At 46.2% G+C, this 22,807-nt stretch overlaps 1 protein-coding gene across 4 annotated transcripts in view; it reads right to left on the bottom strand.

The window, feature by feature from the left end:
- The window catches only part of IFT88 (intraflagellar transport 88), a 57,270-nt gene that overhangs the window by 3,643 nt on the left and 30,820 nt on the right, over window positions 1-22,807 (bottom strand). For all 4 annotated transcript variants that reach the window (XM_074377887.1, XM_074377890.1, XM_074377888.1 and 1 more), the window contains 9 exons: window positions 19,458-19,544; window positions 18,569-18,755; window positions 17,203-17,311; window positions 15,264-15,414; window positions 14,655-14,770; window positions 11,620-11,672; window positions 10,010-10,075; window positions 7,681-7,787; window positions 660-726 (listed from right to left, as the gene is read on the bottom strand). In XM_074377887.1, coding sequence (XP_074233988.1) covers window positions 660-726; window positions 7,681-7,787; window positions 10,010-10,075; window positions 11,620-11,672; window positions 14,655-14,770; window positions 15,264-15,414; window positions 17,203-17,311; window positions 18,569-18,755; window positions 19,458-19,544 — 943 coding nt within the window. The remainder of the gene's footprint in view (window positions 1-659; window positions 727-7,680; window positions 7,788-10,009; window positions 10,076-11,619; window positions 11,673-14,654; window positions 14,771-15,263; window positions 15,415-17,202; window positions 17,312-18,568; window positions 18,756-19,457; window positions 19,545-22,807) is intronic.

Genomic DNA, 22,807 nt, shown 5'->3' with positions numbered 1-22,807 from the left:
GTGGACACGCAGACCCCAGCTCAGCACTCACTCTTCCGGTTAGTTTCCCTGAAACCACCAGGTTTCCCCTAAATGTAACTCGCACTGCCTCCTAAGGTAGGGAAAGGAGGGAGATTTTGTTGACAGGGAAAAGGGGAAAAAACTTAACAAACCCTCGTATCAAGTAACGACACCACAGGCAGGAATCACCCACAGCACGTGTGCGGCTGGTCAGAGACACGCAGGGCCTGGCCGCGGCCAGAGCGGCTCCCCATGCCCGCCTGGCGCTGCTGTGCACTGAGGGTGCAGGGGCCCGGGGCGGCCCACTGTCTGGGACCACCTCACCTCCCCTGGCGCATCCTTGCAGTGGAGATTTTTAAAATGCAGCACAGTGAAACCTTATTAGTAGGGGTCATCTGTGATAATCTGTCCAGTGTGAACTTGCCTATTAACCAATTAGCAGAAACAGGTGTGGTTACTTAAGACCTAACGTCCACTAACATTTACAAATACTTGTTCACATACCAGACTGATGCTTATAAAATTAACTGGAGTAAGTAAAGTTTTCCTGTGTATACAACAAACAAATGGGACGTTTCTAGACTGTTTCGTGATGTTTCCAGAAGCCTGTGTACAGAAACCCATCCAGCCAAGCATTTTCAGGGAACAGGGGGACTCACCACTGCCAGCGCTCCCTTCTCTCCTGCTGCGGGAACCCCCACTGCCATCTCGGCCAGACTTTGTGCGCTGGAGCAAGAAGACACGTTAGAAAGAATATACTCCTTCAAGGTCAAATATAACTAAATGTTATATATGTAATTATACAGAGAGAGACTATAACTAAATGTTGATTTTTAAAACGCGCATTACTGTGCACCCTTCCACCTCCTGCCCCTGCTGTCCTCAGGCTGGGTTCCGACTGAGCGTCAGTTGCCCAAGAGCCAGACCCGCCGGGAGAGGGACTGAGCTGTCCTGCAAGTCAAGGGTGAAGTGAGTCCTACTGAACACACAGTGCAAACGGCACCGAGGAATAAAAGTGTCGCCCTTGCTTCTGCAGACAACTTACATACCAAGTATTTTCCAGAAGTGAAAGCTCAGGTCCTGGAAAAGTAGTGGCTGAAGGGGGTGGAAGAGGAGAAGGGGCTGTTTACCTGACACTACCAGACCTCAACTATGTCAGGGGAAAGAGGTCAACGGTGTTCTGAAACTCAGCTTCTGTAGTAAAGGCACTTTTAACCTCACAAGACGCCTAAGGCCTGTCCAGCAGTCTACTTTCTCAGATACAAACCTTCAAACGTGAGAAATATCTCTGAGCTCTGACATTCTTAGGTTCCTTTTTATATTTTTTGGTTATTCTGTGTTTGCCCAAGAATTTCTGTATTAATGCTGAATCTGCCTTGAGTCAGGCTGCTAGTCCTTGAATGTATAATGGCTGGTTCAGAGATGGCAGCAGTCAATGAACAGAAACACAGCTTCGATAAAGATTTACAAAATAGGCCCAACAACAGAAATGTGTTCAGAGCAGCCAGTGCAGATGGAGGCCTGCAGCCCCCACCCCTACAGCAAACGCAGGGCAGGCGCAGTCTGGGGCGTGGGCAGCGACTGCGAAACATGTCACCTGGCTCTCGGCAGGGGTGGGTGCCAATGGCCAGGAGGATAGACACTCTGCCACCTTCTCAGCATTTCAACACCCAATAAAGTCCAGGGGAATCCACCCCGGCTTGGTCGACAAAGTGCCTCTCATCACATCAACACCACCATGTGGAGGAAACTGATGGAATGGGGACAACAAGGGCAGGGAGCTGCACCTGCCGACACGGAAAGCGTTCCATGTCATTTTGATAAGTGGGGGGAAAAGCAGATTGTAAGACAGTATTTTTGTAAATAATACCTTTTTTTTGGTAGAAAAAAGTTCCATTAAAAAATATGTATTGATATTTGTATATATTTGTAAAAATGCCTGGGAAGATAAGCACCAAAATGCTAATAGGCTAAAAATGCTAAAATATTACTTATGAAAGTAATCTACCCGAATTTTTAGAAGAACATTTTAATAATATGAAAAAAAGATGCCATTCCCATTTTGGGAAAAAAACTGCGGGAAGGCAGCACCCGGAGGAGCAGCTGTCAGTAGAACAGAGGAGCAAACCGAGCAGGTGGGCACGGGGAGAAGGGACATCTCCTGTGAGCCTGCCCCCACCACCAGCACACGGCCAAGTGCGGCAGACACCCTCTCCTGCAACGGGACAGGAGCCCTGTCCGGGAGCTGGTGCGTCCTCGCTGTCACCTGCCCCAGGAGTGACCACAAGATGCAAGGGCAGTCTGAACTTTCACAGCAATCTGAGGTTTCTGACATCCAAGTACAGCATCATTTTCCAGCAACATCAGTGACAGACTGGGACAAAACACACCTGCACCACAGACAGTGTGTGAAGCGCCCACCTGGAACCCCCTCCTCAACCCACAGGTGAGGGCACAAGGCCCAGAGCTGACCAACAGTCAAGGCAGGAGGGAAGCCCAGGGCTCTGTCCACTGAATAAGGCTTTATTCCATGGGAATCAGGTTTTTGTCTTAGAACTAGGAGCAGTCACTTGTTACCTATTTAAGGATCCCTGAGAAGATTGGCTGACTTCAAATTCAAGAGAAAACAGAATTAGACATTTCTTTGCAGCTGCAGAGAATCCACGAACCCAGCCGCCCCTCCTGTCTGCACTCCAGACTCCGGGCCTCCAGGAACCAGCCCCGATCCCCACCTCCAGCTGCCCCTGCACACGTGGTGTCTCGTGTTCGCTCTATTCTCCCGCCAGGCCGCGAGCAGCTGGAGCACCTGGTCCATGGCAGGCGCTTCCTGAATTGATGAACGGAGGCACCAACACAGGTGACTCCACACGGCCAACAGAATACGCCACGGGAACCCCACCCTGGAAAACGTGGCCAACGCCCAGGAACCCCTCATCTGATACCAAGGATGAACATCACTTGCGTCAGCTTCTGTATTCCTTCTGGATTCTGCAGATGCAGTCACACATAAAATTCTTGCAGCTTTCATTGCATATGTAAATGTTTTATATTTTGCATTTTTCCTGTACAGTCAATTTTAAAGCTATGCCTTTATGAGATCTTCATACAAAATCCTTTTCCTTTTAGGAAATATAACCAAAAGGGCTTCTGCTCACCTAGCTTTCGGTAAATACTGGAACTTTGGGGACAAGTACCAACTACTTTTTATATTAGTTTTGAATGTCACATGTCATTTGAAATTGGCCAAGAGAAAGAACTTCCTGAAATTGACTTCTTTGGGGAAAAAAACAGCAAGTATTGGAACAGGAATTCTCTTTTTGAGTATTTTGAAAATTTAGAAATTTGGTTTTTAAAATGGAACAAATTATTAATATACTTCATTTTTGGATGGGCAATTGAACTTTTTGTATTGTGTAAGTTAGCTCTTTATCCGCTTTCTTTTGCCTCCTAACAGCCTCTCCTGTCCTCTCACCCGCCCCTGGTCTGGGCTGACCCCTAACAGCCTCTCCTGTCCCCTCATTCTCCCTGGTCTGGGCTGACCCCCTCCTCCTCGTGTCTCATGTCCTTGACCCTCAGGGCCCGTGATTCCCACTTTGCTCTTTTTCCACACATACAATCAAGTTTGACATAATTCCTCGCAGCAAACATTTTTATGTTCAGTGAAGCAGAAACACAAAGTATCTCTTACGAAGCAGCCCTGCGTGGGGCTGTGGTGTCCAGATGTGCCCCGCCAACCCTGTGAGCAACATGCGGAGCCCGCTCCCTGTTCAGGACCGGGGGCCCAGCGCAAAGGGGAAAACAGTCATCTCTGTCAAGTTCCAGGAAGGGGACGCACTTCTCTGAAAAGCCAGTCCAGAGAAATAAACTTCTAGCTTTAACACCTGAAACAGGAGTTAGGGCCTTGGGGAGATCCTTCATCCTGACCCCAAGAACCTGGGCCGGTTTATCTTTCCTTCCAAGGTCTGCACAAGTCCTTTTCCATTTTATAGCAGTTTTCTGAAGTCAACGGCCTGATTTACTTTGTGTTTTTTCCCTGCGTCCTGAGCTGGTAATTGGATCATCTGAAGGTAACGCTTTGGGAGCAGAACTCTAGATCAGTGCTTCTCAGGTATTCGTGAGTAAAGCATTACCTGGAGAACTGGTTTGAAAACCACACACACAGGTTCTTGGACTCCATCCATACCCAGAGATTTTGATTCCAGGGCTGGAGGTCTGGGGTGGGGCCCAGGACGTACCTGTAACTCTAAGGGGCGCCCAGCTGACCCAGAAGTTCGACTGGCCCGCAGACCACACTGGGAAGGGCTGTTCTGAGACCCCAGCTCCCGGTCAGGATCCGGTGAGCTCCTGGCAAGGCCCATTTTAATTTAAGCCATGGTTTGAATTACCAACTTTTCTGGATGCAGAAAAAGTCAAGTCTCAGTGGGGAGAGCAATATAGCTCGGAGGAAGAGCGTGTGCCCAGCAGACATGAGGTTCTGGGTTCAGTCCCCAGTATCTTCATTAAATAAACAGATAAACCTAATTACCTACCCACACCCAACAAAAAAAAAAAGAAAGAAGAAAAAGTATGGACTATATATAGAGGGAAGTAATTACCTGCACCAGCCTTGCCTACTATTCATAACACGGCAGGACACAGCAGTGAGGGGTCTGGACTTGGGAGCCAGCTTGCCTCGACTTGAACCTTAGTCTGCCCCCAGTAGCTGTGTGACCACATAGTGGCTGTTACCTAGCCACAACGAGCCTCAGTCTTCTCATCTTAAACAACAGTGATGATAAAGCCATATCCAACATCACAGGATGACTGCGGCGATGATTAAGTCAGCCATTGCCCGTAAACTGCTCAGAACTGTCCTGCACTTGTCAGGTTCAAGTGTGAGCTACTGCTGTCACCGGTGCCAGTTAAGCAGCTAACAAAGTGGAGCAAGCAAGGCTGCAGCCGGAAGCAGGAGAGGCCGTCCAGCAATCCGACTTCCCCTCCTCCCTGCTGCCCAACGTCTCCACTACCAGCACTTCGCGGGGAGGAAGGGACAAGACGGGGGTCCCTGCTGCCTTCTTTTCAGCAGCTGCAGGTAAAGGTGTGACGTGATTATCTACGATACCCCTGGTTCCAACTACATGACTATTTCACAAAATGTCTCCAATTAACAGTATGGAAGAGCTCTCTGACAAACACAGAGGCCAACAGAGCCACAGCAAGAAACACTTAAAAATCAGACTGACCGCAGGAAGTCGCCAACTAGAAAGCAAATACTAGCAAGGTGGAAACGTAGAAGGAGACCCAGACACACCTGCCCAACAGGTGCAACGCAGGCCCCAGCGGCGGTTTTATGAAGAAAGGCTAATTACACAGGAAAAGCGCTGAGGTTTTACACTAAAGTCACAAGAAGGTGAAGAGGACAGCACCCTTAGCTCAGGACTCGGCTCGGGACACTGTCTTCGTGACTCTTTTGCAGCTACATATGCATATACACATATATTTCACTGACGTACAGGCAGTTTATCGTTCGTGGTTCTTAGTGTCTTGTGCGCAACAGCCGGGAAGCAGGGCCTGCCCGCACACAGGACAGACAAAGGGGGACGGTAACTCCCCGAGAAGGCAGCTCTCGAGTCTTCCCTTTCAGCCTGTGCTCTCCTAGGCCTGGCCTTTTCCACTGATTTCCCCTCCACCTTGTGCTAAAGCAAAACATAAGTGAGAAACACCAGGAAAACACCTCTGCAAGTCCTAACGAGGGGCAGTGGAGGGTAACAGAAACTGATCTCCAGGAAACCGGAGCGGCCTCGGGGGTCAGGGCTGCGACCTAAGGCAAGACTAACGACGGCGTCTGCGCGCAGGATACTCGGAGCCGCGGCCGGAGGACGCCTCAGCGACGCTGCGCCTGCGCAGAGCAGTGAGGGCAGGGCGCAGCGCCACGACGGAGGCACGGCTGAGGCAGGGCCGGGCGCTAAGCGTGGGATGGACGTTGGGTGATCTGGACGCGCCGCCGGGGAGCCGCGCGAGTCTGCGCGCGGGCGCGCTCCCAGTGACGGCACAGGAGCCTCTGGGCGAGCAGAGGAGCACGAGGTCGGGCCGGCGAGGCAGCAGACGGGGTGGCCGGTCAGCGAGGGCCCAGGGGCCTGACGGAGGGAAGCGAGGCTGAGCCGCCACGGGTGGGGGGGGGGGGGGGCTCACGAGCCCGCGTGCGCACGGGAGCGCGGGCGGGAGAGGTGGGCGCCAAGGAGGGAGCCAGAAAGGGGACTGGCCGTCCCTGGCGGCCAGACGCCCCGAGGGAGAGGGAAGGCCGTGTGAGAGGCACCCCGAGTCTCTCTAAAGCGGACCGCTCTGTCTTTACCCCTCCAGTTCACTTCCCGGAATTCCCTGGAGTCGAAGTTTCCTGAAGCTTGAGTTTGGATCCCTGGTGAAGAGCTGCAGGGACATCCCCGGGTGTGGGAGGGGTCAACCGGGGGCGTCGGGGACGTCAGAGATGCCACCCGCCTGCCCACTTTCCTGTTGAGGGTTACGAGCTGCGAGGGTTGGACACACGACCCGCAGTCTCACGTGGCTGTGTCCACTGTTCCGTGTGGTTAACAAACTGCGGACGGGTAAACTTACAAGGCCTTCCACGATTTCCACATGCATCCCGGGTTCTGTACTAAGTAACTTCACATAACTAGTTTTGGGTTCCAAAGAATTTCATGGTTTGAATAGATACTTTTTTCTGATTCTTCTTAATGAAACAAATGTAGTAGTGAGTATGATGATAATTTGAACCTCCGTTTATACCTGTTTAATTCTGCAAAGTTTTCACACAGGCTATCTAATTTAATTAGCAATCGGTACGCGGAACTGATCTTCACAGTAGGTTTTAACTATGTACCCTAGCATGGTATTTTACTACAATTTGATGTTTTATAGGATTTTTAAGGTAAAAATGTATGTGGTGTTCATAATTCTCTTACAACTGATAATTTAAAAAAGAGAATAAAACAATCAGATCACATCTTCAAAGCAAAAACAAGATAACCACATTTTGAGAGCAAATAAGGAAAAAGTTTAAGCCTAAAGAATATATTTTCTTTCTAACAAAGGCAGGTACTCGGAAATCATGTTACACTTTTAAATATTCAAACTTAGGACAGACTGTTCTTCTTCAGAAGTAAAAACACTGCACAGAATACAGAAACACACGTAAAAGCCCCCATGTGCCAGTGTCAGTCTCAGAGCCACGCCCTGATGTAACGGAGCAGCTCGACAAAAACCGCTTCTGTCACACAAGTGACACCTCTTGGCGTCCACGGGCAAGGACTTCCCAGTGGAAGCTAAGCCTGTGAACTAGCCCGTGTGTTACTCCGTGCTAGGGAAAACGCGGCCCACTGAAGACTACACTGACTCCATTGGACTCTCTCCCACTAAGAGCTCATTTTTGGGGGGGGGGTACAGTGCAGTGGTACAGCACCCCCAGTCCTGCCACTAGGACAAAATAATAAATAAGCCTAATTAGTGCCCCCCAACTTTTTTTTAAAAAACTGTCTTTGAACACAATTTTATCCTAAAACCAGAATTTTAGTTATTCTTCCTTTTATACCAGAGCAGAAAAGTAATTTCCACTTTACTGACAGAAGCCCGAACACCACTCAGCTGAGCCACAGAAGGCTGACATGTTGAAAATTGAGACAGCAGTTTTTGACTAAGATAAGATACCTGTTCTCTGATTTCTTTCATTTTTTCCAATCTCTTGAGCTTTGTTGCATATTCTTGAACTTCCTTTAATCCAATATCTGTGCAGAGACGAACCAAGAAACGTAGACCTAAATGATGAAAAATATTTTTAGGAACGTATTCTCCCAGTGTTCAAAGTACATCACATCAGTCAAGTCGGTCTTCTGGGACACAGGCAGGAACGACGCTCACAGGCAGGGCTTGTTTCTCTGGAAAATAACTACACTTTGCGTCCCTGGCCCTTGGAGAACTGACTTCCCGGGAAGAGGGTTCACAGGGACTCTGACCACCTGCCCTTCAGGTGGGCCCCCCGTCGGCGCGGAGCCCTCCTCCTTCACTCCACTTCCGGCCCCGACAGACTGCTTGCCTGTTTACTGCCTTCTCTGCCCACTCGAGTCCAGGCCCTGCGCAGGTCTGTTTTGTTCTCCGCCACTTCACAGCGCTGTCTACCACCACTGCAGTCAGCCCTCAGAGTCTGTAAATAGTGACTAACTCACGGCCATCACTGTACTGCAGAAGCAATGGCACTGAAAGCATCTACGGTGTCACACGTTACTACTATGTAAACTGCCTATGTACACATTTATCTTAATGATTTATAGTAAGAAGGTAATTTGTATTTCCTACAAATGATACTCAACTATTTCTCTTATCTACCATCCTTAGAAAGAGTGGCTTTGGAATATTTAATATCAAATAAAAATCATTGTTTTTGGTAGATGTCTTCTGAAGTTTAGCAGGTCATCTGTAATTCTGTAGAGTAGGCCAATTTTTGATAACTGAAGGATGTATTTTAAGACTTAAGTGTCCTTTTGGGTTCATCAGAAAAGCACTCTGCTCACAATGAGAGCTGTGCTGTACAGGAGGACCCTGTTGTTTATCTATTCTATATTTATTTTCATAGTCGAGTGCATTTGTTAACCCCAAACTCCTAATTTATCTCCTGCACCCCTTTCCCCTTTGGCAACCATAAGTTTGCCTTCTGTATCTGAATGTCTCTTTCTGTTTTTTAAGTAAGTTTGTTTATGTCATTTTTTACATTCCACATATAAGTGATAAAACATACTTGTCTTTCTCTGTCTGACTTACTTCACTCAGTATAATAAACTCTAGGTCCATCCATGTTGCTGCAAATGGCATTATTTCATTCTTTTTATGGCTGAGTAGTATTCCATTCTGTGTGTGTATGTGTGTGTCATCTGTTGATGGGCATTTAGGTTGCTTCCATGTCTTGGCTGTTGTAAGCAGTGCTGTTGTGAGCACTGGGATGCATGTATCTTTTTGAATTACTTTTCTCTGGATATATGCCCAGGAGTGGGATGACTGAATCATACAATAAGTCTATTTTTAGTTTTCTTTTCTTTAATTATTTATTTACTTTATTTTTTGGAGGGGAAGGAGGTAATTAGGTTTATTTATTTATTTTAATGGAGGTACTGGGGATTGAACCCAGGACCTCATGCATGCTAAGCACACACTCTACCACTATTACCCTCCTCCCCCTCATTTTTAGTCTTTTGAGGAACCTCCATACTGTTTTCCACAGTGGCTGCACCAAACTACATTCCCACCAGCAGTGTAGGAGGGTCCCCTTTTCTCCACACCCTCACCAGCATTTATCGTTTGTGGACTTTTGAATGATGGCCATTCTGACTGGTGTGAGGTGATACCTCATTGTAGTTTTGATTTGCATTTCTTGGATAATTAGCGATACTGAGCATTTTTTCCTGTGCTTATTGGCCATCTTCAATGAGGTCTTCTAACCATTTTTTGATTGGGTTGCTTGTTTTTTCGTTATTGAGTTGCATGAGCTGTCTGTATTCTGGAAATTAAGCCCTTGTCAGTCACATCGTTTGCAAAGATTTTCTCCCACTCTATAGATTGTTTTTTGTTTTGTTTTGTTTACAGTTTCCTATGCTGTGCAAAACTTCTAAATTTGATTAGGTCCCATTTGTTTATTTTTGCTTTAAAAAAATGCTTTTTCTGTAAAATGCCATAGTTTATGAACTTTAAAAAAATCAACAAATCAAAATTTATTCTTAAAATATCAGAAAGCTTTGAAATATAGATCTGTTTATTGCTGAAGAGAATTCAGTGGTATATTTAAACCCATTAACAGTTAAATTCTCTAAAACGTGTACTTCCATAGTCAAACTTTCTGATCCTATGACCACATATTTAAACATATGTACCACAAATTATAGGTTGGTTTTCATATGTGCAATTACTGCAGGAAAGGTAACTATTACATATTAGGACATAAAATATGAGAGCCTTCTATCCCTTCAAAGTTACAAAAATATAATCTTACATTCGACATTTTCTGGAAATTTCCTGTGAATATCTTTGTAAGTATCCAATGCTTTTTGGTAGTTACCTGCAAGTAAAGAAAAGAAAACAAATATACTAGCAGATTATAGAAATCAGCAGAATGCAGCAAAACATTGATTTAAACTCAATATGCTGGTATTATTTTCACTGGTTTGGCAGGAAGACTCTCATGTTTGCCACAATCATAAATAACCATTCTTAACAGAGCTTCCGGGAGGAAATACACAGATAAAACACATTTGAAAAACGGGTAGGGCAGAGAAAATGGGTGATGGCTGAAACTTAGTTCTACTTCTTAAAAAAAAGTTAGCGGCAAGAAATTAAGATCCATTCGGTTTCCTAAAAATTAAAGATTATTTCAGTTAAACAACTGACAAATTTAAAAATAATTTAAGTGATAGACTAACATTAATTTCAATGTCATTCACTTGGAAAAGGTGAAAAATAACTTGTTTTGTAGTTTTTATTTTGAAACATTAAAAAGCTTATAGAAAGCATTTTGTTGTGTAATAAAATACTTCAGCTTCACATGGCAGCAAAGAATAGGAAAAGCGAATTTTGGATCAAAGGTCTCTGCCAAGATCTCAGGGACAGTTACGAGTCTGCATGAGAGGGCTGGCCCTGCGGACCCTCAGGGTCGTGCTGGGAGTCAGACGAGGCGGAGGTGGAGGCCCGGCGCCAGCTTCTCCCTAACCCGCCCGTCGTGACTGCACTCAGAGTACCTGCCACACACGCTGGCTGTGAGAGCCGCAGAAGGAACCCCTGCTGGTACAAATAAAGTGTGTACGGACAGCGGGCCCCACTGCCAACAGGAAATGGCAGGAAATACAGCAACCTGAACCGTGGGCCGCAGGCACCCGTGGTCTGCTGCCCCGCAGGCTCCCCGCGGGACAGAGCCTGGCAGGTGGGGACCACAGGCAGCCCTGCAGCTCGTGCTTCTTGCACTGAGAACTTCTTCTCCTGCCCTGTGTTTGCTCTGCAGGAGGGCCTACATTTTTAACCTCATTAACATCTATTTTAACTTCAGGTCACGTTTATCTCCTGCCGATCGCTGGTGTCTGACAGTACCTTTCTGGACAGTTGGTCCAGAACGACTGGCATGTGGACACCGCAGGCCGAGTGTCAGCAGCACAGGGGGATGAACAGCTACTGAAAACACAGACGGTGACAGCTCGGGGTAGGTGGTAAGAGAGCCCCGCTGTCCCAGGCTCATCAGGTGGGAGGCAGGCCCGCGTGTTTGTCAGAGCACACGTGTATTTAGAGTTAGGAGAGCAGAAATGAAAATACGAATCAGTGTGTACAGAACACCCACCTGTCAGGGGCTAACTCACGAAAATGCTTAGTGTGTTAACTCTGAGAAAGAATGCACCTGTTTTAAGTGGTGATGGAATACACGAAGACCCGCCTTGTGAGCAGAACTTTTTTCTGAATATAGTAACTATTGGATGCCTTTCATATAATGCTTCAAATGTATGTAGTTACCGAAAGTTAATCTTAGAAACACATAAACAATTGGAACACATTTATATGCATAATGACCTAAAAGAAAGAAGCAACACACAGTAAAACGAATAAAATTAGAGCATTCACCACTTCTTCTGAAGCAACTGGCCACCATCAGCTGCCACTTCACTTGTGTAGGCCTGTAAAAGAAACAGTGTGCGATTAGCGACGGAACACAATCTGAGACAGCCACGCAGGCTTATGAAGCTGCACATCCGTGCCACCTTTCAGTCACTTTTTGGTGTGCAATTAGGTCACCTTTATCATTAAAAGTAGCACATACACAATTCGCTTCATTATTATCTGTCATATTTGCATTGGGACATTTAAATTTAAGAGTCCTTCCATCCAGTTCAGGCCTTAATTTGGACACTCTTGCAGGACCCGCCCCATCTGGGTGAAGACAGAGCTATAAACACTCTCTCCACGCTTCACGCCTGAGGTTCAGGCTCACAAACTCAGTGCCCAAGAGGCAGTTTTTGACCTTGTGCTTCAACAATTAGACATCAACTAAGAAGAAAGTTAAAAAGATTTCTATTCATCCTTTTTTCACCCTTACAAAAAATTAGTTTCTTTTCTAAAATAAATATGACCAGGATTTCTAAAGATTACCATTAAAAATTTCTAAGAAAAAGGAGGTCTGAAGAAATAAAACACCAGGGAATCATTAACTGCTCTTCTCACTTCATTTCACTTGTTTTTTTTAAACTGAAGCACAGTTGAGTTACATTAGTTATAACAGTGATTCAAAATTCTTACAGGCTGTACTGCATTTAAAGCTGTCACAGAACACGGGCTCCTTCTCCCGTGCTGCCCAGCACATCGCTGTGTCCCGTGTCACACAGTCGTCTGTCCTTCTTGCTCCCCACCCCGACCTCGTCCCTCCCTGTGTCCATCTCCCCTCTGGTAGCCACTAGTTTGTTTCCTCTATCTGTGAGCCACAACTTCTGGTTTTAAGATAATGGCCCTTTACCCACAATACCTTTTCTGGAAATTAACCCCCAAACAAGGAGAATGAGAGAGAGAAACTCAAATTCCATTTCAGATGAAGCTCCCCCAGCTCCTGTACCTTCTCACACACTAACTCTAGACATTTTGTGTAAGTGAAATCGTGTCGTATGTGCACTTTGAAGCCTGGCTTCCTTCATTTAGTGTGATGGCTTAAGGTGTCTCCATGCTGTAGCACGTGTTAGAATGTCGCTCGTTTTACGGCTGATACATCCACTGCCTGTGCAGAACAACTTTTTTGTGAATTGTTTAGGGTTTTCTATGTATTGATCATGTCACTTGTGAAGAGACAGCTTTATGTCTTCCTTTCCTTTTCGGTGGCCTATTATTTCTTTTTCAATGCAATAGCATAGGCGTAAACCGATTACCAAGAACCATATTACTAAGAACCATAAAAATCTAAGCGATACAGCAAGGTGAGGAGTTCCTACAGTAAAGGAACACCAGTAATGGGTAATATAACTTAAGTCAATGCGATGCCAACTACTCTGCAATAGATAAATACCAAGGCCTCACCATCGCTTCCAAAGAGCTCACCCTTTGTTGTAGAGATGAAACTTACATGACAAATAAAGACTTCGCATGTGAGAAAACAGAGAAGGGGAAACTGAGATGCATGGTACAGAAAGCAAATGCTGAGGAGGAGGAGGAGAGGGAATTAATGCATCCTGAACGCCTCTGTCACAGACAGAAGGTGCACACAGGGGCAAGAGAGTAAGCAGACGGGAAAGCGGGAGAGGGCACGTCAGGGGGGTTCCTGGAAAAGACGTCCGTTTTCTGGGAAGTTCGACAGTAAAACGGAGAGAAATGAAGAGATCAGCGGAAAAGCAGGAAGGAGGCCAGTAAGAAGCACTTCAGACTGCGGAGCGGGGCGGGCGGGGCACCGCTGGGCCGCGTCAGTGCCCCCAGCACACGGTTTACCTCTGAGGGTGCCTCCCAGGCTGCGTACAGGAGCCGAGCCGGCGGCTGGGGTAGCCCATGAACCGAAGCTTGGGGGACAGACGGGACAGCAAAGCAAGTGAGAAAAAGTAACCAAGAACGTTAGCAAGAAGAAAAAAAAGAAGATGTGCGCGATGAAGCAGCCTAGAAAGGACGGGCTCAGAGCCAAAGCCGGGGGAGAGTGAGGCTGCAGAAGACGGCAAGGCGGGCAGGCCTCGGCCTCACCTGAGGGTGGGGTGTGGGAGCTGCGGACGCAGACAGCTGCACAGTACGACCCAGCTGTATCAGCGTAAGCGTGCGATGATCGTAAGAATGAGATCAGAGCCAGGCGACCGAGGAGGTGGTCAGTATCGTCAGGGTGGCCAAGCCTGTGAGGCCAGACTACTGACGGGCCGGAGGGAACGCCTATCAGGTCGACACGTGACCTTCACAGACAGGAGTTGAGGATGGAGCAGCGGTGCTGGAGCCTCAAGGAAGGGGCCCCACGTGACCGACAGCTAAGCCAGGGTTGGCATGAAGTGTCAGGGGGCTGCAGCCTCCTGCACAGGATTAAACCGAAAACCATCCTCTGTGCTGGTAGTTTCATAATTCTCAGAATATTTATGGGAAGCAAATGTCATAAAAATTCACTCCCTAATTCCACAAGATCATTCAAATTATTTCATGTTCCTTTATCATTCAAATGATTCAAAGTCGCGTTTAATATTAAAATCGATTTGGCCAAATGCAAAGCAGAACGTAATATATTCCAATGATTTTAAAGTCATGTATAAAGACATGTATAAAACATTCTGCTATGAACTTACAGATATCTTTAAAAGTTTAATTTTTAATATACAATGTATATCAATTATAAATTGAAACCAATGCAACTTTTTCTATTAGGACTCTTCCAGAAATGAAACTCTGCCCTAGGAGTGAGAGTTATTTTCTGAATGACAGAGAAATAAGTTGTTTGCATAAATGTGAAAAAGAAAAATACATAAAGAAAAGTACCTTAAAGGCCTTTTTTAAAACTTCTGTATAAAAAGTAAATATATTTATCACAGTAAAGACCGTCAAATGAAACATATGAAAACGAAAACAATGAGTGAACGCTAATAACTCCGCACAAACTCGGGACGTCTACATACTGTGAACATTTAACTGAACATAAGATCGTAACAGCTACTTACTGTATGAGAGAAGCTCTTTCGAAGTACTGAATGGCTTTTTCGCAAAACTGTGTGTCAATGTAGTAGGCCCCGAGCCACTCGATGACCTCAATATTGGACGGGAAATACCTGTACGACTGGAAAAGTGTGAGGCGTGACACACAACTCCAGTTACAACGTGCAGCTCACTCCCGCACGCTTCACCTACTGAATGGATTAATTTATCCAGCGTGACAGATCTTAATTTAAAAGCATGAACTGCCACAGCTCTGTGCAAGTTTTGAAACTATACAAGATTTGGAAAACTTAAGATTTGCTTGACATACTTTTAAATTATCTATAAATATCTTCTGGATGTACTGATATATGATCTGAGTCAAATTAAATATGTCCTAGAATCAAAAGGGAAGAAGTCAAGCTTCAAGAGAAAAAGAATTTATACTTTTTATTTCATTTTTTACTAAAATTAATAAAAAACTAACTATATTCCACAAATTCTATACTTTACTTTAAATCATTATTCATTTAAAAACTAAAAGCACTTCTAACTTTTAAAAGTTAAAAGGCCTGCTGCCTTTCCGACAGCAACTCAGAGAAGGCTACAGAGCAGGAGGAGGAAGACGGCGGCACCTCGTAGTAATACTGCAGCGCCTGGGACTTGTCCCCCTCGCTGTCGTGCAGCCCTCCCAGCTTAGACAGGGCTCTGGAGTCGGTCGGGGCCACACTGATCAGCTGCATCAGCCATTCCATCGCTTGACTGGGGTCGTCCATCAATTCATATCTGGGGCAGCTTCAGTTAAGGATAACACAGTTTTTCTAAATTCATTGATCAATAAGCAAACCTAACACCAACATTACGACAAAATCCTTCTCATTCTGCAGGAAGTCGTGTGCTGCCTAACGCTGGCTACTCTGGGTCTCTTCAGGGGTGAGGACAGAAGTGGAGTCGTACCGGAGACAACATTTCTTTCCGCGTGCACACACCTGGCTCTCCCGCTGCTTCCTTAGTGCCTGCTGAGCTCCAGCAGATTAACAGTTTGCTGCTTTATTCAAAGCTCAGTCCAGCGTTCGTCCTCAATACAAATGCCTGAATGTTGTGTTCAACTATTCTACCTCTTAACATGCTCAGCATCTTAAGGGAATGTTTTCCATGTATTTTCCGGAGTTTTCCCCAATTTGACTACAAACCTAAGGTAAGAGTTTTTGTAGCTTTTGTGCCTGGTGCCTCCTCTGCACCAATACTTACTGACTGCTCACTATTTATTTTTGTATCAGATGCCTCAGTGAAATGGAAATACTCCAATCCAAAGTTTCACTGAAAAAGAAGAGTCTGGGGGGGAGGGTGTAGCTCAGTGGTAGAGTGCTTGCCTAGCATGCATGAGGTCCTGGGTTCAATCCCCAGTGCCTACATTAAAATAAATAATAATAAATAAACCTAATTACCTTCCCCTCAAAAAAAACAAAAGAAAAAGAAGAGTCTTCTGTCTTTAATGATGACAGATGTGATACTATAAGAAAAGCATAAAAATAAGGAAATGTATTCAAACGGCCTCAACCATATCAATTGCCTGACTGGCTCCAAACTGACCATGAACTGGGCACTGTCAGACCACGATGCTGGCACTTGCAGAGAGATGAAATACAAAACAAAAAGGCTAAAAGAAATAACTATGAAGCCGTCTACTCTAAAATTAAATTTTTGATATAAAAAACTCATCTACTCTTCCAGAGGTACAACAGATAATACTTAAAATTATTAATGGTACACATCGTAATAGACTTTTTTCTAAACATATATGTATAAAATTTTTATCAAGATAATGGTAACTTAAATATCTGCATAAGATTTTAACACTTCCTAATATTGTTTTCAATCTTACCATTTTTAAAATAAGGAGAGAAGTTAAAGTGTTTTTCAAATACTACCAGAGGCATTCAAAATATTAACAAATTTCTGCTTTTTCAGCCAAGGGAAGGGGAAAAAAAGCAAGGAAAGCTGAGACCTACAGGAGACGCTGAGGGAGAACACGGCTGTGCACCGGGCACAGGGCTGCACGCACGCACTGCCAGGGAGTGGCGCGCGGGCTCCTGCAAGCTAGCGCGTAGTCCTGGGGTGAAGTGGCCTATACTCACTAAGCCTGCATGTCAACTCAAGTGAGTAAGACAAACTATCCAAACTCAGTCAGCAGTACTGATCAGTAACAAACAATGTTCTCCTTTTAATTAGTAAGTTCATGCTTAAAAAGTGCCCTGCAAGACAGGTAGCCCAGTCTCTGTTATCTCTAACAGCTTGTGTGGACTTGACATGATACTCAATGCCTTCAATTATCATCTTCAAAAATTAATAAGTTTCAACCTCTGAACAATTTCTCTTACCATGTGAACTATCTTTTAAAGCAAGATCACTCAAATAATATCAAATAATATTTTATCACATACTAATCTGATAGCTCGGTTTTAAAATACTACCCTCATCAATTACTTCGCTGGTTCAGCTACTTTAACAAGTGGCATTCAACCCCCAGCTGGGTGCCTTAACAACAGTCCCTAAGGTTTTCACGTAAGATACACACTGGCTATCTGGTATAGGACTTGGGCACTGTTTCTCAGGATCGCGTGAAGTTTCAGGAAACAGTCCAAAGCTTCGTCAAGCCGGTTCAGCTTCTTATAGGCAAGGCCTTTGAAAGAAAGAAAAGAGAAAAATGTAAGCTGTACGCACTATTATGGTGGTAATTTTCTCAAAGTAACAGGATGAATATTTAAATACAGGTAAATAAATATTCATCCAGAAGAGGAAGTAAAGATGAACACAATTAACAAAGGAGCAAGGCAGGGGCGTTCGGCAGACACCAAACACGGCATCAGGCTCTTGTGCTCTGCCGTGTGTGGGGCAGGAACGACTCGGAGTAACAGAACAGAATAAACAGCCTGGAAATGGACGAGGTCAGAAGTTAGACAGTGGGCGCTAAAGGCAAGGGGACTAAGCGACCAGCAAAAAATGGTGCCGGAGGGGTGATGCACATTGAAAAAACTGCAGATTCTGCTTTTGAATTCATTCCTGTTTCAGACAAATTCAAAATTTACTTTAAAGCTAAACAGAAAAAAACAAAGCTATAAAGTATGAAAAGAAAATACAGGAATATGATTTTATAATTTTGGGGTAGGGAAGGGCTTCATAAAGCAATGAACAAATGAAGCTGCAAATTCTCAACAAGCCAAATTTGACTATATAAAAAAACAGAACAATTCTGTGTGCAGAAGAGGTGACAAAGCTCGGTCAAGCCATGGACTAGGAGAGGCACTTTGAACGTGTGCCAAGGCTGAGCGGACAGGCGTGGCAGAGAGCGATCTGTGGCCCCGAGGCCCCGCACTCGGCCCCCTGCAGCGGCCTCTGCCCCCGACACCCGTGGCTGCACCCGTCCTTCCAACGTGACTGCACACCAGGGGCAGGGGGGAGGGGTGTGAGCCTTTAGGTCTTGTAACATTTTGCTTACTAACAACAAAACCTGAAGTAAAAACAACAAAACGTTAAAATATAGTTGTTAAGTACAGGTGGTAGGTACAGAGGCATTAATTTTTTTCCATATTATTTTTGGTGTTCGAAATTGTTCATAATGTAGAGGAAGAAGATGAGATTATTTCCCCCCACCTATCAGTTTGGCAAACGTTGGACTATAACTTCCAGGATCAGCAGGAATTTGGGGAACCGGTCAGGCTCACACACACCACGGTGCAGACAGACTGAAGTCTCTCTGGAGGGCGGGACGGTGATGCCTCCCCAGACCTCACATGCGCACCTTCCAGTCATTACTCCCATCAGTCTGTGATCCAAGAGTCTTCTTTTCAACTTTCTGTCACAACCTCCTCTTAATAAGCTGGAGCTCTTTAAGCAAAAAACAAACAAACAAAAGAGGCAATTTGCCCGTTTCGCTCACCAATATTATAAAGGGCTTCTGTACAAGACGAGTCATTCCGTAGAGCCTCTTTATAGAATTCGGCTGCCTTCTCATAATCGCCGTTTGCGAAAACCGTGTTCCCTTTATTAGTAAGAGCTGATGGGTTATACCTGTCAGAGTTCACAGCTAGATCTGCGTAGCTACTGGCTTGTGCAAATTCGTTTTCCTACATAAAGTACAACATATATACAAGTTAGTTGAAGTTCATCAGTATCCATTTTGATTCTCCTGAGATTACAGACATGATGAACAGACTTTCTGAGGTTGCAGGTGTGATGGAAATTTCACGTGTCTTGGTCTCGTTAGGCTCATTCTACAAGAGTTTTCGTCATTAAGCTCCTTCAACCACCTGTTTCTCATGGCTGCTTTCTCCAGTCTCCTGGTCTGAACAACACCGCCAGCATGCAGGTGGCTCCACTTCGAATGCCCCAGACTGCACAGCATTGTTTACTGCAGGTTGGTGCTTCCCACACCTGCAGCCCTGAAACAGCTACAGAGGCACCACCCACTTCCTGCCCCATCAGACTGGCTGTGTCACCTCCAGGTCCCAAGCCTCCAGGGATCCCTGGCCTCCTCCCTGTCCCCGAGTGCTCGCTGGGGACCTGGCTGTCACTCCCACGCGCTGTGCAGATCTCACTTCCACAGTTGTGGTACTCGTGCCCCATCAGCGTGGCTGGGAGGAGCCACACTTTCGACCTCCCAGCCCTGATGGCTCTGGCCGGCAGCTGGGCTGCGCTCCAGACACGAGGGCCCAGGACAAGCTGCGCCCCCCCCACCTCCGCTGTCCTCCCTTGGCCGCCCAACCCTCTCCCCAGGCAGCAGCATGAAGACACCCCAGCGTCAACACGTCGTGAGAAACAGAACTCACCAGAAAGTACAGGAATGAGAGGTTGGTTGCTGCTGCACTCTTCACTCTGCTGTCCTTTTTTTCAAACATTTTTAAGGTCTCTACAGCCTAGAAGTGAAACAGCTGCAAGTCATCGCCCTTGTAATACGGGTCTGGGGACAAGGTCAGCGATCTGGATACAAAACCAGAGGAGGCACGGGGGGGGGGACTGGTGCGTCCAGGGAAACAAAAGACAGACGAGAATTCCACTCGATTATCAGAACTGACAGAAGAGAATCAAGGAGAAGCCCAGCGAGGCTGAGAACCACCTGTAGTGCGCAGCCGGCCGGAGTCGCTGACGAGGGCAGGACCGGCTCCGGAGCCCGTGGTGCGGCGGCGCTCACCCCCGGGAAGGCTGTTCCGAAGAGACAGGACCAAACTTGCTCTTACAGAGTCCTTCCAGGACGTCTGCATCCCGTTATCAGAGACTAGCCAGCAGAAGACCATCTTCCCACAGAGAACAGTTAGAAATCAGGTAAAACTCTAAACACGTTTCTGAAGGCACTGGAAAGCTACGAGGCAACAGAATTTGAAGCCAAGATCCCAGAAAACGTTGAGACTAAATATGCAGCAGAAAAGGCTAAAAGCAGGAAGTGCCGGCCACAAGGCGCTGGCGGAAAGGTCATCGCAGTCCCAGGCGAGGAGGAGACCCGGCCGAGAGCCCCCAGAACCGGGTCAGAACACAGCTCCGGGAGCATCAGGGAAAGTGACAAGCAGGTCTGAGTGTAATTACACTCCGAAGCCAGGAGACAAGTGAAGTTCATCCTTAACCCCGGCAAGTCTGACCCCGTGGGAGGTGGGTGAGGACTCCACCCCCAGCCCTGAGAAATACCAGGAATAAGGAAAGACGTGGTTCTCCTTGCTTCCCTTGAAACCACTGACTGAACACCCAGGAAGCTCTGGGAGCAGCTGAGTCCAGGCTAAGCCCTGCTGGAGCTTCCGCAGGGCATGTGGGATGTCTGTGCCCATGATCATGGTCAGGGCGCCGGCCACAGGTACCCTCTTAAAGGGTGTGATCACGTCAGAGAAACCAGGTCAGCAGCCTGTCATCCCACAAAGCGAGCTCTGGGAGAGAAAAGACCACACGCCCGCCCTCTGTCCCAAGACCCTCTTCTCACCTACCTCCCTGGAAGGCTCTCCCATAACAAGAAGCCCCCAGAACCCAGCTCCTGGCAGAAGCTCCCTCGCCCTCTCCTGACTCAGCCCCACGGCCTTGAAGGTAAAAGCCACCGCTCTTCTCAGCCTCTGAGTTTCACAAGCTGCATTTCACACAGAGTGAGCACTGAGATGTTTCACTCCTTAGTTTCAGACTGTGTCACGATAAGTGTTTGTGCTAATTTAAATATAAAGCACATACCTAGTAAATTCTCTGAAGTGAGTGAAGGGCGGGGAGGGATGTCTGACACCCACAGAGCAGAGCACCGAGCAAACTAACCACAGTAATAACTCTTTAAAAAACAGAATGCTGTGTCTGCCCCACAGCTGTGTCACTCCCGTCAAAACAAGGAAATGTGCTGGATCTCACAATTTTGGTACTTGCTACCCTGTGGCTGGTTAAGAACAACACTGCGAGACCACCTTTAACACCAAGCCTGTTCTCCCCAAACAGCAAACAAAACCAGTGCAACCCAAAGCTGCTGTTTAGAAGAATTAGGAATATGTGGAACTGACAACAGCCACTTAAAACGTGGGCAAAATAAACACATTTCATATTTCAAGTTTCTAAACTATAACTATTCTGAAAAGGCTACATAGTTTAATAAAAGGAACATTCTCAGGTATTTTTGCCTTTGAAATAGGCTGTTATCTTAGTGTTCTTCACATGTTCAATGAATGCATATCCAACAGTTCTGTTTTTAAAAGTAAAATAATATAAACCAATTTATTTATAAGTGAAACTGGTAAAAGTTCACTTAATAAAATTTAGCTGTTAGTGGCAAATAATGAAAATAAACATTTGTCAGTTTTTTTTTCTTTCTCCAAAAGAAATTAGAAAAATAGTTAAATCTCCGTTTTGTTTTCTTTCCAGGCTAACGCCATCCGCTCTGGCTCCAGCTTTCCCCGGAGCGTATACGCAGCCCCACTCCTGCACCCCGCCCGCCTGGGCTTCTCCGTGGACCTCTGTCTCTACGACAGAGGTCACTACAAACCCACTCTCATCACCAGGAACCACACTCTGGGATTTCAATTTCAGCCTTTTTTCTGAAAAAAAGCATCCAGAGGTAACTAGAGAATTATATCCTTATATAAGAACGCATGACTTCCTCTCTTTCACCTTGAGTTGTAAATAAAACAGCCTTCATCAGTGGTCATTATGAGTCACGTCAACCCAACCCTCTTTATCCAACAGCGTTCCTTTCAAACTAAGACTGTATTACACCCACCTCGTCATACTTACAATTACAAACAAAAGAAACGCAAAGTAAAAGCAGCAGTGTTGAAAAGAAAGCAGAAATTACATTTTTAAAACCTCAGTAAACTAAATGATATTAAATGATACATATGCAAATGGAACAAAAATATTTTGAATCAGAATAGCCAGGAAAGCAGCAAACAATATGATCTGGGTTAAATGAATTTTAACATGAAAAAATTAATGGGTTTATTCCTTAGTGAACACAGTTCTAAAACATGAACTATGGTAAGACATTGTTCAATCTTTCTAAAAAGACCATTTAAAAATAAAGTATCAGGAGAAAACTGTCTTTCTCTGTTCTGTCTTCTGTAACAGGACTTCTCACACACACAGCTGTTTTTGCGGCCCACAGATAACGCCAGCAAGATATAAAGACCAGTCTGATCCCTTCCCTTCCACAGGAAAAGCACCCCAGCAGCCTCAGAGAGTCACCCGGGGCATCGCTAACGACCAAGGGGGTGATGACCAAACGACAGGACAGATAAAGGCTCTGAGAAGCCCTGCAGTGTTTACAAATACTGGGAACCTGTCAGGCACCTAACCCCCACACACAGAACCAGGGCGCTCTGCGCCACGCTCCCCTTGGGCGGGCCTGGGGCTGCTCTATTCCGCCCTCGCTCCTGGAGGAGACGCTGCTCTCCCTCCGCCCCTCGCCCCTCGAGGGGCTCGGTCATTTCTGCCCTCCCCCAGAACACGGAAGGTCCTTAATAGGAAGAAAACTGCCAGCGGGCCTGGGGAAGGCTGCAGGAAGGACCCTGCGGCTCCCTCTGGCCCGGCTCTCCCGGGCTGGGCTTCCCCAGTGCGGGCACAGAGGACACCACCTGCTGGATTTATAAACGGGCACCGAGCTCCATCTGTTCACCCTCCTTTGCAACCCCCGCCCCACCCCCAAAAAAGCTGCCTGCTCTTCTGTTCT

Source organism: Camelus bactrianus, chromosome 14 (assembly GCF_048773025.1).
Source record: "Camelus bactrianus isolate YW-2024 breed Bactrian camel chromosome 14, ASM4877302v1, whole genome shotgun sequence".
In the NCBI taxonomy this organism is placed as follows: domain Eukaryota; kingdom Metazoa; phylum Chordata; class Mammalia; order Artiodactyla; family Camelidae; genus Camelus; species Camelus bactrianus.
This window is presented reverse-complemented; position numbering and strand designations above follow the sequence as displayed.